Source organism: Nannospalax galili, unplaced genomic scaffold (genome assembly GCF_000622305.1).
Source record: "Nannospalax galili isolate Female #2095 unplaced genomic scaffold, S.galili_v1.0 scaffold381, whole genome shotgun sequence".
NCBI classification, from domain to species: domain Eukaryota; kingdom Metazoa; phylum Chordata; class Mammalia; order Rodentia; family Spalacidae; genus Nannospalax; species Nannospalax galili.
Genome location: NW_008347312.1, coordinates 1277899 through 1297710, shown reverse-complemented (window position 1 = coordinate 1297710; position 19812 = coordinate 1277899). Strand labels below are relative to the sequence as shown.

At 41.1% G+C, this 19812-nt stretch overlaps 2 protein-coding genes across 3 annotated transcripts in view; one reads left to right on the top strand and one right to left on the bottom strand.

Annotated features, from left to right (window-relative positions):
- Mettl9 (methyltransferase like 9) overlaps positions 1 to 19812 on the top strand; it is a 53311-nt gene that overhangs the window by 29292 nt on the left and 4207 nt on the right. For both annotated transcript variants that reach the window (XM_008843825.3, XM_008843824.3), the window contains exon 4: positions 90 to 274. In XM_008843825.3, coding sequence (XP_008842047.1) covers positions 90 to 274 — 185 coding nt within the window. The remainder of the gene's footprint in view (positions 1 to 89; positions 275 to 19812) is intronic.
- Positions 10942 to 19812, bottom strand: part of Igsf6 (immunoglobulin superfamily member 6) — a 12360-nt gene continuing 3489 nt past the window's right edge. The window contains exons 2-6 of the mRNA XM_008843823.3: positions 16853 to 17212; positions 14090 to 14196; positions 13439 to 13489; positions 12696 to 12776; positions 10942 to 11306 (exon numbers count right to left, since the gene is read on the bottom strand). Of these exons, the coding sequence (XP_008842045.1) occupies positions 11250 to 11306; positions 12696 to 12776; positions 13439 to 13489; positions 14090 to 14196; positions 16853 to 17212 (656 nt within the window). The 3' untranslated portion in view covers positions 10942 to 11249. The remainder of the gene's footprint in view (positions 11307 to 12695; positions 12777 to 13438; positions 13490 to 14089; positions 14197 to 16852; positions 17213 to 19812) is intronic.

Here is a 19812-nt window from a genome sequence, read left to right as displayed (position 1 = left end):
TTGCAAGTATTTTATTGAGAATTTTTGCATCTATGTTCATTAAGGGAAGAAAATAAACCAGGTTCTTTTTGATTTTTTTTTTTTTCCAGAGTGCTTGGTATAAATGAATGGCAGAATACAGGGTTCCAGTATGATGTCATCAGCTGCTTAAATTTGCTGGACCGCTGTGATCAGCCCCTAACTTTGTTAAAAGATATCAGAAGTGTCTTGGAGCCCACTCGAGGCAGGGTTATCCTTGCCTTGGTCCTGCCCTTTCATCCCTATGTGGAAAACGGTAAGTGTAGGCAGGCTCTTCCCCAGAATGACTGTCTATTGGTATTTATGGATTTATGTTGTGAATAACTAAACATTGTCCAGTATTTTTTAGAATCACCTGGAATTTAAAGCTATACAATTAACCAATGTACAGTTTGGTTAAGCCTGATCTTTTTAAAAAATACTTTAAAAATATTTTATTATTTTTTATTATTTTATATGTATTGAATGTATTGCCTGCATGTATGTAAGTGCACCCATGTTGTGCAATGCCTGTGGAGATCAGAAGAGGGCATTGGATCCCTCAAACTGGAGTCATGGATGGTTGTTAGCTGCTATGTGGATGCTGGGAACTGAACCTAGGTCCTCTGCAAGAGCAGTTAGTGCTCTTAACTCCTGACCCATCTCTCCAGACCCTAACACTGATTTTAATAAAGATTTTAGAGAACTCTAAAGTATTCGCCTGGCACTGGTAATAGTTCATACTCAGCTGGGTCTGCCTGCTTGAGACAAACAGCCTAAAATGCATCCACATCTGTATTCTGTGGTTTTAAGTGGAGCTTGAACCATTTATTTCTTGACTTATAAGCTGAGTCAAGCAGTAGATTGTACCTTTTAATCTACTTGTATGTATTTGCTAAATGCTATGGCTGTTTTGCATTTTGTATCTCTTGTTCCAGACTCTAAAAGTGATGAATGCTGTTATCTGGTTTTCTCTTTTGAAAACTGTGTATGTTCCACCATGTATCATTTATTGAATAGCATGATTTTATTAATTACATGGTGCTGTTCTTCAGCAATACTAACTGAAGAGGATATTAAGAGAAATGGTTTGTTTCCTGGCACTTCAGATTTACTATGACTTCTGACACTTAATGGCACATTAATTCATATTTTTAGCTGGTGTGGTTTGCATTTTAGGTCATCTTGAAAGTTATGGCTTTATGGTTCTCTTCTGTATTTTTATAAGTTAATGGATATTACTATAAAACTATTTGTTATATAAGTTAAACATGCTAACTTAAAACTCTTCAGTGTTCTGTCTCCCCCTTTTCCCCCACAGGGTCTCATATATTTCAAACTGTTTTCTAACCACACTATGTAGCCAAGAATGACCTTGAACTTCTGATCTTCCTGCCTCTACCCCTCCACCTCTCCAGTACTGGGATTGTAGGCATGTGCCCCTGTACCCAGTTTACATGGTGCTGGGGATTGAACCCAGGACTTTGTGCTTGCTAGGCAAGCACTTTACCAACTGAGCTACATCTGCAGCCCCTAGTTTTTCTGTTTTAATGCCTGATTTGGCCATTTCCTGAAAAGCTGTTGAGTGCTTACAGACATTTTAAGGAAATTCTTCATTATTTTGTGAATGTCAGGGCCATTAAACACCAAGAAAATCTGCATTTTAAGGAATAATGCTCATGTTTCTTGTGGCCATGGGATGTTGTGTGGATTTGTGTTACTCTTTACATATAGGCTTATTAATTCTTTTCTTGTCCTTGTTTTGTTTTCACTTGTGAGTCCTAGTTCCTTCATCGTTTTTCATTGTTGTTGATTTGTTTTGGGGACAGGGTCCTGCAGCATAGCTTAGGCTGGCTTAAAACTCGTGATCCTTCTTCAGATTCCCAAATGATGGGATTACAGTGGGATGCTACCGTGACAGGGTCTTCCCTTTGGACTTAATGCTTGTTTTTATATTTATTATATATAAAGGTTTGTGTTGATGGTGTGGAAAATGGGAAATGTTTTGTTTTGTTTGTGTGTGTGTGTGTGTGTGTGTGTGTGTGTGTATACACGTGATGGCCAAAGGTTAATGTTGGGTGTCTTTTTCTGTTGTTTTTCATCTTATTTTTCAAGGCAACCTGGAATTTGCTGTTTTATGGCTGGACTGGCTGGCTGACAAGCCTCAGAGTTCTGCCTGTCTCTGTCCCTCCCATCTCTAGCACTGGAGTTACAGATTTAGCTCTCTTGTAGGTGTTGGTAATCTAAACTCAGGTCCTCATGCTTTCATAGCAAACACTTACTGTGTCATTTCCGTAACCCTTGGGGCTTTTTTGGTTGTTGTTGTTTTGTTTTGTGTTTTTGAGACAGGGTCTCATTGATCTGAACTTGCTGTGTAATTGAGGGTGGCTTTGAACTCCTGATCCTCCTGCTTCTATCTTTCAAGTGCTGGAATTACAGGTGCGCATCAACATGACCAACTTCAAAGTGGAAAATCTTTGATGTGAGAGGGCCAGAAGAGAATGGGTGGATCAGTCATCATCTCTCCCATCTGGTTTTTCTGTGTTTTATATTCCTGTTGTTGAATGGTTTGTCATCATAGAGAAAAACCTGCCTTAAGTATCAGTGCCCATGTATCAGATATTATGTATCATGGATATGTTACATAACAGAAAACAGCCCAGTAAATGTCCATGGTGACTGAGTGGCCTGACTTTATTGTAGTACTGCTCGCTGTGATTAAGCCTCAGCTCCGTCCCTCTGCAGTGCGCTCGCTAGTCATTGTGAGTTTTAAGGTTCTGGCATCCTGTGTCCTGTTGGGCAACCACATGATAGAACTTTAATGGTACTTCCTGGCATAGCAGGAGGTGGAAAAGCAGGACTAAGAAACATCAGTCTAACCACAAATTTTACTTCTTGTGTTTCTGACATGAAAAATTGAAAGTCAAACTAGACAAGAGGGCAGTCTCTACTAAGGATTGGGAACAAGCTCCTTGATTGTGGGTATCCAGAGCTGTCTCTGCAGTCTAAGAAGCCTGGCACGTGAGATATTACGAACTTGAGACAAGAACCCTTGTTGCTATGGGTGACCTTTAACCTGTAAATTTTGCAGACTGTCTATAGCACTCTATTATTGCTTCCTTTCTCTAAGCCTCTAATTAGATACTGATGATTTCCATGTGAAACCACTTGAGGACTGGGAGACGCAAAGTGGTCCTGCCCTGTGAGCTCATGAATACTGGCCTGCTATAAGGATATCTGAGTGTGCATGGCCTACTTGGCTTAATTTATTTTTTAACAAAAAGTGATTATAGGTGAAATTATTGCTTATGTCAGTGTCTTGAAGCTAAATACAACAATTTTGTTGCATGACTAACCTAGAAAAAAAAGCCATGTATATCTTTTATATTTCACTTGACTTGGATTCCTCACCCAGACTTGGCAAGGGATTTTTAATCTACTGAGAATTGTTTGAAGCACCAACGGAAGGAAAAGTATGTAATTAAGAAAAGGAGAATTATGTTTTACAAGTGAAAATTTAATAACATGATTAATTAAAATTACAGTTTTCTGAAAAATAATTCATGATGAAATTGTTCATGCTTCTTGCAGAGGGGTATTCAGTGAGGAATTTCTCATTCACTCTAGTCCCCTCAGTCTTTTCAGGTAACTTTGAACATTCTTCAAGTGTTAGTCTATGTGTACACAAGTAGAAGCCATTAGGAATACTTTAGTTGCCTTTTTCTACTTAACTGTATCTAGGAACATACCTTAACACCACACCTGCTTCTGTGTTGGTATCTGACTGTAAGCAGTGGTGTGAGTTGAGCTGACTCAGGCTGGTTCCCAACAGCTGATTGTTACACAGAACATGGATGGCATGAAGTGGATGATGGGCTGTTAAATACAACTGTTACTGGCAGTCAACCATGGTGGCAACATTGGCAAACTACAAATACCTTTTCCTTTTTCCAAGATGGTTGTTAACATTTCCCATCTCAGGAAGAGGAGGATAGGATAGATACAGGCAGTTTACTTTTATGGCAGCAACAACAACAAAAGTGGGTATGGTGGCTTATGAATGTAAACCCAGAACTTGAGAGGGAGAGGCAAAAGGGTTGCTACAAGATCAAGTTCTAAGCTAGCCTGGTCTTCATAGTGAGTTCCAGGTTAGCCAAGGCTGAAGGAAAGGAAAAAAAAAAATTTTTTTTGTCTTGTTTCTGACTTGAATGAAAACATTCCTACTTTGCACATGATGCTCTCTTTTGACTTGAGATAACTGGTTGAGATATATATATATTTTTAAATTATTTGTTTATGGGGCTGGAGAGATGGCTCAGTGGTTAAGAGCACTGACTGCTCTTGCAGAGGACCCGGGTTCCATTCCCAGCACCTACATGGCGGCTATGAACCGTCCTTAACTCTAGTTCCAGGGGAATCTGAAGCCCTCTTCTGACCTCTGCAGCATTGCATGACACGGTGCACTCACATACACGCAGGCAATACACTCATACACATAAAATAAAAATAAATAAATAGTTTATATCTTTATTTTTATTTTCTGTGTGAGAGTGTTTTGTCTACATGTGTAAGTGCACCTGCCTGAAGAGGCCAGAAGAGGGTGTCGGATCCCTTTGAACTGGAGTCAGGGATGGTTGTTAGCTGCCGTGTGGGTGCTGGGAATTGAACTTGGGTCCCCTGGAAGAGCAGACAGTTCTCTTAACCACTGAGCCATCACTGCAGCCCCAAAGTTGAGATATTTTTTAAAAAATTCCTTTTTATTATGAGCTTAAGAATCCAGGAATTAATACTGAATTTTATCATCTGAGTTTTCAGTATCTCCTAGAGTTGGTCTTACTGAGGAGGACTTCCCATTTTGACTTACTAACTCAGGAATTCTCTTAGTATATTGCCACTCTGGCATTTCTGAACTTGTGTCATCTTTACTTATTGCAGTACTAGATTGTATTGATAAATTGGGGTTGGAGAGATGACTCAGCAGTTAAGATCACTGACTGCTCTTGCAGAGGACCTGGGTTCGATTCCCAGCACCCACATGGTGGCTACGAACCATCCTTAACCCCAGTTCCAGGGGACTCTGAAGCCCTCTTCTGACTTCTCCAACATTGCACGACATGGGTGTACTGACATACATGCAGGCAGTACACTTGTACACATAAAAAATAATAATAAAATAAAATATTTTTAAAAATTCTAAGTAAAAATACTAGGAGCCTTAATACTATTACCAATTTTTTTTTTCAGTGTTAAGAATTGGATCCATGGTCTTACAGATGCTAGGCAAGTGCACTTTCACTGAGCCTTTTTTTAATTAAAAGAATCATTATTTATTATTAAATATTATTTATTTATTTTGGAAGGGGCACTTGTGGAGGTCAGAGGACAGCTTATGGGAGTTGATTCTTCTACCACATGGGCCCCAGGAATTGAACTCAGGTCTTCAAACTTGGTAACAAGTGCCTTTACCCTCTGAGCCATCTTTCAAGTTCCTAATTTTTAATTAATTAATTTATGTGTATGGAGGCATGCATGTTGGGTACCTGTGGGGGCCAGAAGAGGGCATTGGATCCCTAAGAACTGGAGCTAAAGGAGTTTGTAAGCCATGTGATATGGGTTCTGGGAACCAAGCTTGAGTCTTTTGAAAGAGTAACAAGCGCTCTTAACCACTGAGCCATTTCTCCATTCCCACCTTCACATTTTAATTTAATTAATTAATTAATTAATTAATTAATTTAGTTTTGAGACAAGGTACCACTATGTAGCCCTGACTAGCCTGGAACTTACTATGTAGACTAGGCTGGCCTGGAACTCACAGAGGTCCACCTGCTTCTGCCTCCCAAGCATTGGGATTAAAGGCGTTTGCCACAATGCCCTTAAATTTTTATTTCGAGATGGGTGTTACTAAGTTGTTCAGGCTACCCTTGAACTGATGATGTTTCTGCCTCAGTTCTGAGTAGATAAGATCCCAGAGGTGTATTACAGTACCTGATAGATGACATTAATCCTGATGATAAAGAATAATCTATTGCCTGTTGGCAGCTTTCTTACTCTTTTATAAGGTCACTGGTCTGGTTAAATTAGACCATTGTTATTATTATGATTTTAGGTAGTGTCTTACTGTGTAGCCCAGTCTGGCCTAGAATTTCTGACAATCTTTATTCCCCTTCCTCCTGAATGCTAGGAGTATAGGCATATGCCACTATGCCTACCTAGACTTTTAGTCTTTTTTTTATTTTTTAAAAAATATTTTATTTATTATCTTTATTTTATGTGTATGAGTGTATTGCCTGTGTGTATGTGAGTGTACCCGTGTCGTGCAATACTGTGGAGGTCAGAAGAGTTCTTTGAATTCCCTTGGAACTGGAGTTAAGGACGGTTTGTAGCCACCATGTAGGTGCTGGGAATGGAACCTGGGTCATCTGCAAGAGCAGTCAGTGCTCTTAACTACTGGGCCATCTCTCCAGTCCCGACTTTTAGTCTTTAAGTGGGAATTCTTCCAAATAGAAATAAGCAGGACTATTGTAGGACTATTTTCATGGAAAGGGAGTAGTCTCAGAGGACTGACCCTGTTTGAGTTTGAAATATGGTTAACCTGGTCTCACATTAATATGAGAGCTTCACCTATTGAAAGAGACTAATGCCTACTCTGAGCTTTGTTAGAGGATCATATATTGAACAGTGCCCAACCATGTCTGTCTTGTTGATTTTGATGCATACTTGTTCACAGTTCCTCAGAATGAATGAAGTATTTGTCAGTGTCTTTTAGTTTGCCTAAAACTCTTAACAGCAGTAACCAGAACCTGAAGACGGTATTCTGCATTTTTTTAAACTGTGTCAGAGTGCATTCTTCATTGGTGTATGGACTCTATAGCTTAGAGACATAGCTATATTCCTCTTAGGGGTTTCAGATTCTTTACATAGGAGGAAAAAATGAATGAAAAAAATTTTTTTTTCTTTTTTGTCTTTTTGAGACAGGGTCTCCCTGTAGCCCCAGCTGGTCTGGAACTCACTATGTAGATCAGACTGGTCTCCAACTCACAGAGATCCACCTGCCTCTGCCTCCCAAGTGCTGGGATTAAAGGTGTGCGCCACCATGCCCAGCTGGAATGAATTATTTTTTAAAACTCCATTAGTATATTTTGGTATGTGGTTCAGGGTAGAGGATGTAGACACTAGAATACCTCTAGGTCTATTTATCTTGTGTGTATTGAAACCCTCCCTGCCGTTGGGATAGAATTAGGAGGGAGGGCCTTTGGGAGGTGATTAGGATTAGATGGAATTAGTGTCCTGTTCTAGAGGTCCCAGAGACCATAAGCTCTGCTCTCTGCCATGAGAGGATACAAGAATGGAACAGTCTGCAACTTAGAAGAGGGGCCTCACTAGAACCCAACCATGTGGCACCCTGATCTCAGACTTTCGGCCTCCAGAACTCTGAGAAAGAAATTATAAGCCTTTCAACCCCTGATAATTTGTCACAGCCACCCCAACTGTCTAAGACACATCTCAGGATTATTTCTTTTTCAGTGTCATGGGAAACTCAAATCTTAATGGGAAGCTGTAGTTTAGTCCTTTACAGTGAAAATTCTTTTGGATGCTCAGATAGCAAGAAAGGGATTTAGCGAATAGTCTTTATGGGGAAGGGTCAGGGTCAGGGTCGGTAAATGAAGGGTCAGGGAATGAAGTGTGTGCCTCGTCTTTTGAAATGCCAAAAGAATCTTTTCAATAGAAAAGTTCAGTTACACTCATACAACGGCATTTAAGGTCCACTATGCACTGGGTAGTGCCAAACTGGAAACACAAAGATAAATGAGAATGTGCTCCCAGTTTTAAAATACAGAATAGTACAGATTATACATGTAACAGGTAATGTCAGGATACTATAATAAGAAACATGGCAAACTAGGGGCTAGAGAGCTGGCTCAGCAGTTAAGAGCACTGGCTGCTCTTGCAGATGACACAGATCTGGTTCCCTGCACCCACATCATTGTTCACAACTGCCTGTAACTCCAAATCCAGGCGATTCCATGCCCTCATCTGGCCTTCACACATGTGGTGGACACTTCACACATGTTGGTATCCATACATACCATGCAGGCAAAACACTTATAGACATAAAAATAAGTATTGTTTTTAAAAGAAATATGGCAAAGTACTATGGGAGTAGAGAAGATTTGTTAGCTGTTAGATTTAGGGAAGGTTTTGTGTGTATGTGGGTACCTCTGTTTTTGCTTTTTATAATGTTGAGGATTGAGCCCAGGGCCTTGCTCATGCTACTGAGCTGTGTTTGAAGTTTTCAGTGTATGGTGCCAGACATATATAAAGGCATGTACAAAAGCATCAAGATGCAAACATGGTGGGATTGGAATAGGGCAGGTTTAGCAAAACCTAAGGACAGTGCAAAGCAGGCTTTGCAGAGTGGTCTAGCACTATTCTGTATTGTTGGGCACTCTTATGACCTAAGAGATAGAGAGCTCTTTTCTCAGTAAAAATATGTGCTAGATTTCAGCTTAAAAATCAGATTTTGAGCTGGGCATTCTTGATTCTCAGCCAGCAGTAAAAGACTACTTTCCCTTCCCATGGGTCCTTAGTTTTCCCTGTCTTTCTATCCTGCCTCTGTTTCCTTCTCTGAGACTTCTTTTATGAAACAGTCATAGAGCTCATAAATGCCTGAATACAGCCTAACTACACACTCAAAGAAAGCTGTTTATTTTCCTTTCACAGCTTTGCTGATGCTTAACTGAGAAAGCTCAGGGAAACAAAATTCAAAGCTAAAGTGTTTAAAATTTGGGGTCAGTGAGATGGCTTAGTAGGTAAAGGCCTTGCAGCCAAGCCTGATGACCTGAGTTCAATTCCCAGAACCCACATGGTAGAAGAAGAGAGAAGACTCCTGTAACTTGTCCTCTGACCGTTACAGGTGGTCCTGGTAATGCATGAACATACATATACATGTATACACAAAGAATAAATAAATGTAATTAAAATATTTAAAAAAATCAGCAGGTGTGGTGGTACACACTTTTAATCACAGAACTCAGGAGGTAGAGGCAGGCAGATCAATGTGAGATTGAAGCCAGCCTGGTCTACATAGCAAGTGCCAGGCCAGTTGGGGCTACAGGGAGACCCTGTGTCTACAGATAAGAAGAAAAGCCTTTGAGATGGTTCTTGCTTTCATTTGGAAAGGCATATTGGAATACAGTACTAGTGTACTAGGGATTTGTCTCCTGGTTTACTGCATTAGAAACGGTGAATGTCTTGTCAGCCTTGGAATGAATACTGGAATGTAAAAAGTGCCAGAAAGGAAAGATACATGTATTCAGTCTTCTGTTCAGTTTGGAATTACTGCTTGCCCTTTTTGCCACCTGATTCAGAAGTTCATTTATTTCACCAAACTGGTAATTTCAAAGCTGGTGAGGGCATGCACCTCTGGGAGCATGTATTTTGGAATATGGGAATAAATTACTAATTTTTAGTTGTACTGCTGTGTAGCCAGATGTGGCGGTATGTATCTGTAATTCTAGGATTTTGGAGGTGAAGGTAAAAGGAGGGTGAGGTCAAGGTCACACTTAGTATGCCTAGGTTACTTGGGACCCTGTCTCAAAAAACAAGACATGGCTCAGTGGTTAAGAGAGCCCTTCCAGAGGACCTGAGTTCAATCCTCAGCACACATATCCATCCCACTTACACCCAGTGGCTCACAGCTCCTAAAACTACACCAGCTCCAGGGCATATGACACCCCCTTTCTGATCTCCGTGAGCACTGACACACACACACACACACACACACACACACACAAAACACAAGTAAAAAATAAAAGTAAATCTTTCAAAAAAACAATAATCTACTAACCAACCAAAATACTGCTGTGTATGCCATGTTTTATTTCTTTTTTCAATGTAAGTTACAAATATACATGTATCCATGTATATACTACATACAACACATGTGTAACTACACACACACACTATAGGCAAAAGAAATGAGGTTGATGCTCCTTTCTCTCCCCTTTCCAATTTTGGGGGCATGTGCTGTCATAAATGTCAGGAGTCACTGATTCGAGCCACCAGTGTCAGACTCTTCCAAGAGACATCAAAATATTTTAAAGTTGTATCTGGTTTTAAAAAGAATATGCACCATTTTAAAAGAAACTATAGTGCAATAGTACATTGTGACTCATGCTTAACTGTAAGTGTATACTTGTGGGGACTTTATGTTGTTTACACAGAAGTAGCTTTCAAAGAACAATTCATGTCACATTTCTTAGTGAGATGCTGGGACCTTGCTGTACCAGGCGCCACACTGACATCCACAGTCTGTTGTAGCTTGTTTGTTCGGAGGCTTTCTGATGGGCTCGGGTTTTCTGTATTTGCACTCTTCCTCTAGCCTCTCTTCTAGTCTTGCTTTTGTTGGTAGTATGACTCAAACTTTCACATTCCTTGGCAGGAAAATTTATACTGTCCCATGCTCCATTACAATATCAGAAGAAATCATTTTTGTCCTAAGATACTTTTTATGATGGGTTTCTTTAACTCAAACATCCCCCTTTTCCCTCTCCTACTTGATTCTAATTGTTTCATCATTTCCATGCTCGGGAAGACTTGGATTCCCCTAAGGATTGAGGTTTGGTTTGACTTTAAATTTTCTTGAGGTTAACAGCCACCACACACCTCACATATTGAATGAAACAGACAGGATACACATTATAACTTTAAAAAAAATTAGGCTGAAATTTTTGAAAAAATTTAGACTGCTCAGAATATTCTTGCTAAATGTCCTTGTGGAATTTTCTTGAGGTTTTCATATTTTTGTGATTACTATTAGTTATAGCTTCTTGTACTCTGCCATCCTCTTGACTGGTTCTTTTCTGTTTATGTTTGTGGGCTGTGTGTGTGTGTGTGTGTGTGTGTATGTGTATGAGTATGAGTATGAGAGAGAGAGATTTGAGATAGGGTTTCATCCTAGGCTGGCTTCAAATTTACTATGTAGTCAAGGAATGACCCTGAATTTTGGATACTCCTGCTTCCACCTTCTAATGTTGGGATTGCAGGCCTGTGTCACTCTGCCAAGTTTATGTAATACTGGGAATGAAACCAGGACTTTTCCTACATGCTAGGCAAGCACTTTGCCAACTGAGCTACATCCCCAGCCCCCACTGGTGGGCTTTTTTAAAATTTAAAGACCTGATTGGTTTATGTCCATTTATACTGTCGTGGATGTTTAGATTTTCAGCAACTTAGCACAAAGGTACATGTATCTATGGTCTTTCATAGTTGGAAAGTCCTCTTCTGTTTTCATAAGTGTTGTCTTTCTCCTGCAATAGTAAACAATGAGTTATGTTTAATGTTACATTACCAGCGACATCATTCTCCAGTAATTGGTGGGGGCGGGAGAAGAGATAGAAAGAGGGGGGGGCTTTGTTTCAGCTTGAATTTTCTTTGTGTGAAGATTATCACCCCCCTCCTGGCTTTGGTTTTATTTGAGAGAGGGTGCCCAAATGATGCCCTGGCCTCAATGAGAACAAGTGTGAACAGGCATTTTTTGTCTTTATGTACTTTTATAGATGTGTCCCAGTCTGGCTTTGAACTCAGAGATCTTCCTGCCCCTGCCTCCTGAGTGCTGGGATTAAAGGCATATGTCGCCACACCTAGCTGGATCATATTCTCTTTTGGTTAAAAACAATTAAGATTTAGATTTTTTTTTTTTTTTTGGTCTTTGAGATAGGGTCTCTCTGTAGCCCCAGCTGGCCTAGAACTCACTATGTAGACCAGGCTGGACTTGAACTCACAGAGATCCACCTGCCTCTGCCTTCCAAGTGCTGGGATTAAAGGTGTGTGCCAGCCACTATGCCCAACTAGATTTAGATTTTTCTAAAATGAGTCTAGGGATAGAACTCAGGGCCTTATGAATGTTAGACATGTGTTCTACCACTGAGCTATACCCCAATCTAGTAAAAGTCTTTCTTAAACTTTGAATAACTCCCTCCAGTATACCTACACCCTCCCCCAAAAGAAAGAAAGAGAGAGAGAAAAGAGAAAGCAAGCAAGCAAGACAACCACACTTGATAATCATTGGCCTGTTCTGTTGCCTTCTTGGCTGCTATAGAGGAAAACATGTTTACTAGTTTATCTTTTTTCTCTCTTGTATACATTATACTTTAAATATGAGCAGTCTGATTATGTATTGTAGAAACAATGTCTCCTCCTGGGAAATCCTATTTATATCTGGATTTAAAGAAACTCTGTCAGGGCCCATTATAGGTAATGTTCTTCCATGGTATCCAAACTCTAAAGACTGACAAAATACTATGTTTTATATCATTAGTGAGTTTATTTTTGCCTTATTGGTAACAAATGATTTTTTTTTTAAATATATAATTTGATCTACATGGACGTGCAGCATTGACCTATTATCTCCTGTATACATGGGTGCTTTGTAAAGTAGCTTTTAATCCATAAAAACACCTTGGCCTCTGTTGAAAACATTGCCTGTGTCCAGTGTATTTCTGAGTTTCCATATCACTAAGATGCCAGCCCTGGAACTATTTAATGTTGTATCAAATGTCCTTTGTCAAATTGGGTTCTGTATAAAAATACTTTATGTGAAAGATTCTTCTAAAGGAGAACACGATTATCGATAGCTTGGTTGGTGGTTTATGCATGCTTTCTGTCTGCATTGTATCTTTTTGGGGTTCTATACTTACAGGTTGTTGACTTGCTTCCATATATCTCTTATGATATAATTCTTGAGCAATTTCCTGAAAAATGCGCCGAACACTCATCTTCTATAAATAATAAATAGGAAGGAGGTTTGTAATTCAGGAGCTTGAGCAGTGGTTGCTGCATGTCACCAGAGCTTCTGTACTGTTACTCCTCTGTACTGTTACTCCGATACACACACACACACACACACACGCACGCACGCACGCACGCACGCACGCCACGCACGCACGCACACACACGCACGCACGCACACACACAGAGTTAGCTCTTGTATTTTTAGTGCATGAAGTAGAATTTTTGGTGGGGTGTTATCAGATTGAAATCACCGTTTACCACCCAACATTATCATTGAAATTCAGTGCAGGAAACAGGAGCCCTTAGGTTGAAAGTTACCATGATGTTCTCTGTGTTTCTTAAAATATTTCACATTTGAACTGGTTCAATCAGCCACAATTTTAATACATTTTACACGAGCCAGAGAGATATCTCAGCAGCTAAGAGCACTTGCTGCTCTTGCAGGGGACCTGGGTTTGGTTCCCCATACCCACATTGTGGCTAACTGCCTATAACTCCAGTTCCAAGGGATCTGGTGCCCTCTTCTGACCTCTGTGGGCACTGCATGACATAGGTGCACTTACATACAAAATACTCACACACGTTAAATAAATAAATGAAGGAATGAATAAATAAAATTTAAAAACCACTTTATAAATGTTGGCAGTACCTTTTTTGAGTCTTCTTTGATTTCTCTGTTTCTTAGACAGTTGGATTTTGACTGTCAAGAAGAAGAATATCTCTAAGCATTTTACGTCTCATGCCATAATGGGATCAAGCAAACCTAATATTTAAATGATACAGTAAGAGTAGCTTTCAACATCATTTAGATGCTTTTATTAAAATGAATTTAACAACTGAAACTGATGCTTATTGTAGGATATATATGAATTCTAACAAATATTCATACACCCACTTTTTAATATATGCAGACAAAAATGCTCTTTTGTGGGTAACTTTAGGTCTTTTTGAATATTTTGAGACAGCTTCTAATATCTTCATTAAGTTTTTTTTTTGCTCTTAAAGATTTCTCTTCAGGTTTTCATGGCTAACAGTAACCTCTCACCTCCCTGCTCCCTACCCCTGCCCCAGGAAGCTAGCATATATGACGACCTCAGCCCCATAGGTTAGCTTACTCTAACTTTAGCCCTGGTTAATTATCTCGGTGATGAAGACTTAGGCCTTCTTTAGTGTCCTCTGAGGTAGAAGACCCTGCAGATGTGGAACTGGGTGTTTATTAGGCCAGCTGTTTCTGAGGTTCACAGCTTGTGGACAGATGGAAGTGCTTTTCTCTCTGGTAATGTCAGAGCTTTTGACTTACTCTGGAGAGGACTATGAAGATCACGCACACCCCGGTGATGTAGATGGAGAGCAGGGCTAAGAGCACTATCAGGAGGCTGTGCAGCTCCTCGCTGAGACCTTTACTTTCTTCATGATGGAAACAGAGAGGAACAGTCACTGTTGAAGCACATTCTTGCAATCGTGTGTATATATGTCACTGAAGCTGTGATTTAGAGCTGCAGCTAGATCTTGCTCTGCTTGCCCATTCCCATAAACATTTACCCAGGGGTCTCTTGATTCAGAAAATATTGAAGAATATGATAAAGCCAGTTTATCAGCTCCTTCATCTCCGTAAAATAAAAATACTAAAAAATTCAGTTGACCATCTACCATAATGCTAAGAACCACCCCTCCCCCGTTATGATATTAGAACTTGAACCTAATACCTCACACATGCAGGAAAGCCCTCTACTGCTGAGCTACATCCCCAGCCAAAGAATTACTTTGTATGTGAAACATTACTTAAATACACCAAGCAGTGTTCTCAAAGGCACTTAAGTTTTGTTAGGAGTGTTGGACAAGTGTCACCAAGTCTATTCCATAGTGCAGACATGTTTCTGTGTATATGTCAGTGCTGTCATTTGTAACCTTGGAAGTGTCATAGCTAATGGTGCCATCTCTTAGAAACTGGAGAGTGACATCATTGAGTGTGGCAGTGCCCACTCCGTGCTTAGAAGGCAGTTGTGCTGCTGTGATGTGCTCTTCATGAAGGTCTGCAAGTACAGATGCTGAACCTGTTCTCACATTCTTGAGTTCTCCTTCCTGGCAGGAAGTATTTTGTGTTCCAGATGGGATTAAGTATATGCCACCTGTTCAACTACTGATTATTTGAATCGTAAAATACAATTCCATATAAAATTATTAGCTGCTAACCTATGCATTCCAGCCAAGTAGCCCATAGATGCTATCCCATGAACTCAGGTTACACAGTATACATTTTGATCTGTGAAACTAGCATTTTTAAGTCGTATATAAAATGTTTCAGTACTCAGTTAAAAGTTCTGTACAGAAATCAGGCAGTCACTATATTCATCTTAGAAAGAAGTTCAGTTCTGGTTATAAAGGACAATCTCTTTGACTTTTGCCCCTCTATTAGCCATTTTTCCTTTAAACCTTTTTAAAATTTATTTTTATTGTTTCATGTATGAGAGTTTTGCCTGCAGGTATGAAAGTGCATTTCTTCATGCAACACCCACAGAAACCAGAAAAAGGTGTTGGATCCCCTGGATCTGGAGGAGTTATAGATCATTGTTAGCTGCCATGTGAGTGCTGGGAACCAAACCCAGGTCCTTTGCAAGAGCAGCCAGTGCTCTTAACCGATGAACCATCTCTCCAGCCATTCTTTTAAACATTTTTTCAATAGAAGACTAATGTATTGAGACACTAGCCTCTTCTGCCGTGTGTTTGCCTCAGTATCTGCTGCTCATTGAATAGGTACTAGATGCTAGGTGTTCTTAAAGATGCGTTATGTGGAATAGCTCATTCCTGATTTGTCTTACAGGTGAGAATAAGTGACAGTTAGATGGCATTTGAGGTTTTTTTTGTTTTGTTTTTGAGACAGGGTCTCCCTGTGGCTGTAGCTAGCCTGGAACTTGCTATGTAGACTAGGTTGTCCTTACTCTCACAGAGATTTGTCTGTCTCTGCCTACTGAATGCTGGGCTTAAAAGTGTGCCCCACCATGCCTGGCTGACATTTGAGTATTAACAGCCCATTGGGACACCCCTAGTAGTCAAAAGCAGGCATCTTCATACCGGACCTCATTGGGTCCTCAGTCCTGTTGTAAAAGTTAAGGGCTGGTTGATTTGGATCATGCTTGAATGATCTCAGACTCAGCATGCCACAGTCCTCTCTAAGGAAAGAGATTAAGGAAGGGAAAGAGGGGTGAGGGGGAAACAAAACCAACCACAAGCAGTTACTGTCCTTCCCTCCAGAATCATGTGAAACCTTTTCTGATTTTTTTCTTTTTCTTTTAAGAAATAAGTCTTACTGTATTGTGCCAGGCTGATTTTGAACTCTTGGGCTCATGCCATCCTCCTGCCTCAGCCTCCTGAGGAATTGGGACTGCAGGCATGTGTTGCTGCAGTTTGTTTGGGATTTTTTTTTCATCTTAAACAACTCAAGGAAATGACTTGGTGAAATCACGAATGGTTCTTAGACAGGTTTAATGTCCTCACTTAAGTCAGGGATTGTCAGGGGTTTTAGCACATTTCAAGAAGCCAGATTGATCCATCCCCCCCCCCCCCCCCCCCCCCCCGGCGAAAAAACAAAAAGCCAAGCCCCCCCGCTCCCACCTTTTTTTTTTTTTTTTTTTTTTTCTTTTTCTCTGCTTTTTTTTGTTTTTTTTTTTTTTTTTCCTCTGGGTCCAGTTTTTTGATCATTTATGCTTTAGTGTGGTGTTCTAGGTAGTGCAATGCTAAGCCAGTTCCTGAGAAAGATGATCATCACCACAGGTTTCTCTGTGGGCTTTATAAGTTATACCTAGCCACTGTGATAACATAGGAAAGAAGAGTGGTTGGTCAGCTTTCAGGAGTAAAGTCTGGGGATAGAGAGAGCATGGCACAAGGCCACCATTGTACAAGGTCAGGCAGAGGAGTTCTTGACCCTGAAACTTGTGTCTCTTCCCTGGCCAGAGGATTGTACACATTACCAAAGTTATATCATAGTTTGTATGTGTGGGATAAAGGTTTTAAATATCTGAGTGGAATGTCATGATGTAATGAAGCAAAGTCTTAGTGGACTGACCTCTTACCACCAACATGGTTCCTTTTCCAGTTTGCTTAGCCTTTGGTGTCAGCGCACTGGGAAATGCAATTCCACAGATGTAAATTGCACTGTCATTTGAAGACACTCTGTTGACAGTGAGAGAGACTTGGTTCTGGCCCGGTTTTTCTGTAACTGTGAATTTGTCTGCCTTATTTCTGCATCCGTCCAAGCACAGTCTCTCAGACTGGTTCAGGCCATAGCGAAACCACAGGCTTGCTGGTTGCTCTGAAGGGCATCCAGTTGTGGAGAAGGTACACTGTATGGTGATAGCCTCAGAAGCGTAATCCACCGTTAGGTAACCTGGCTGCTTCACGGAGACAGTGCAGGTACCCACAGCACCTGTGTGAGAACACACAGGACTGTTGAGGGACTGTTTTCTGAGATGCCATTAAGCCAGGAAAGCCAGCCGTTCCTTGCCTAGCTTTCCTTACTCCTGCCGAAACAAGACTGCAAAGCATACCATGGGCCTCACCTGTGTTAACTCCTCGTGCTGCTATGCTACTGACCTTTACCTGATGATTGGCGTTGGCGTGGCCCCTGGCTACCTGACAGGAGGGTCTTGCAGTATGGCTAGCAGAGGTGGCAGCATATCTGGAGCCAGAAATTTAGAGACTTGCTGTTTACTTGCTTTCCTTTGATCTCAGGCTGTCCATGTAATCGAAGAGCCTGTTTTCTCTGTACTTATTGTGTGGGAGCTGGGGCTCAGCATGGGGGCATGCTGCTGCTTCTGATTGAGCACATAGCAGGATTTCTGCCTGGTAGGGGCTAGGATCACTGGGGGTTCATGGCAGTCCACAGTGGTTTCTTTTTGAGCCTGGTGACAACTCTGGAAATAGAATGGGCAAAGTGTACCTCTGGGAAAGGGCAGTCCTGGCTTGCCCATGGCTTCCCTGAATACTGCGGAGCAGAGGCCAAGCGGGGTTGCACACGGTTCCACAGTCTTTGTGTGTCAATCTTACTTGATCAGACTGTGACAAGGAGAACACAGACTGGAGTTCCAATCCAGCTCTGAAATTGTAGCTGTGAGCTCTGTATAGTTCTCATCATAGTATGAATGTTGTTCCTACATGTGCAGTTTGTATGGTGTTTAAGTGTGATGGTGCTGCCTCAGCAGTATTGACACTATTTTATAAAAGCTGTTTCTACTGCTGCTCCTGACCCTACCACTACCACTGTTCCACAGAGTCATTGCCCAATTTAGAGATAGTCATGGGTAAATGTCCACAGATGATCCTGGCATTGGGCCTGGACACCCTGTTTAGGGCTGTCACTATGTGATACTGCTTGGATCTTGGGTTTTCACCTTGATCTTCTAACCTCAGACGTGAGGATGGAAAGTCAGTCAGGTGCTTCTTAATGGGAAGCCTCCCTAAGACCCCTGTTTGGGGAAAGGGACACCATATGTAAAATAGTATTGGTTGAGGCTGATGGGAATTTATCAAGTTTTTAGTCTAGCTTGTGCCTAGTTGTAGAGACCAAATGGTCTTAGAAAATAATGGACCATGTGGTCTCATTTCTCTCAGTGTCCTGTGCTCCTGTGAATGAAATTGAAAAAGAGTCCAAGTCCTCTGTGCTTAAGGTTCAGACAAGGGTTCTTTTTAAACTTAACCTTTTCCTGTGATTCCCAACCAGAACAGCAAAGGCAGTAAAGTTAGAAGCACAGCATTGTGTTGTGAGTCAGTTCTCACAGTCTACTTTGAACATTTGTGTGGTAATAAACTGCTGAGTATAAACACATGAGAGGGAAGGTCACCTGGGAGGCTGAGGGAGCAGTTCACCCCAGTCTGTTAAATGCCTCTCTTCTGGCCAGGCATACTCACCACAGAAGTCCAGGGGAACATTTTGCAGCACAGTCCTCTTTATGCATGGAGGAAGTTGGGATGGAATTGCTCCTGTCACTTCTAACATGGTTAACAGTCCCTCAACTTCAAGTTTTAAAAGTGAAGCTGTTTTTTACACGGTCCGTTCTGATCTAGCAGCACAGGCTAAGTGGCATTTGCAGCTTTGGAGGGTCCTACCTCTACTCTAGCTCAGGGTGGGAGAAACCTGTGGTAGTAGGGGAAACCGCAAGTACAGGCTAGAGAGGAAACTGCTCTTCTCCCCTACAATTAAGCAACATGTTAGCAAAACAGAGAAGTTGGGATGTTACTCCATAGCCTCTCCTGTGAATTTTTTTTTCTTTTTCTTTTTTTTTAAATATTCAAGAAACAGTCACAATTGCTTCTTAGGGTGTATACAATATGAACTTCCATTATATGGTGTGTGTGCTTGTGTATGCAAGGGAACACTGTGTGTATATGTGAGTGTGTGTACGTGTAGGCCCAAGGTTGACACTGGGTATCTTCCGTGATCACACTCCATCTTATATATTGAGGCCGGGTCTCCAACTGAACTTGGAGCTTGCTCTTTCAGCTAATCTGGCTAGCCAACTTGCTCCAGGGATTCTGTCTCTGACTCCCACACGCTGAAATTACAAGTGGACCACCACAACCACTTGAACTTGGGTCCTCACTCAGCAAGCACTTTACTGCTGAATCATCTCCCCAGTCCATCATGCTGCATCTCTGATAAGTAGACTGTAAGTCTGTGAGCATCCTTGTTTCAAGCTAATTAGGAGCCCAAGTTTGTGCTCTGCCTTCCAGCTAGAGTGCATACAGATACAGGACTGTAAGGTCATTCGCAAGCACTTCGGCACCTGCACAAACGTGGCAGGTCACTTGAGCAACTGGAAACTGGGATGAATTCATTATTAAAGATCACGAACCACGTTACTAATCAAATGGTAGGGGGCAGCTGATAAAACACCCTGCTTCATTACAATAGTACCAATAGATTCAGAACTGCAAAGCTTCACGCAGAGGCTGAAAACACTTTTACTTTCCAGACTCATTTGTTTTCTGTTGAAAGTTAACTATTTAAAGGGGGGGGGGGGGGGCCAA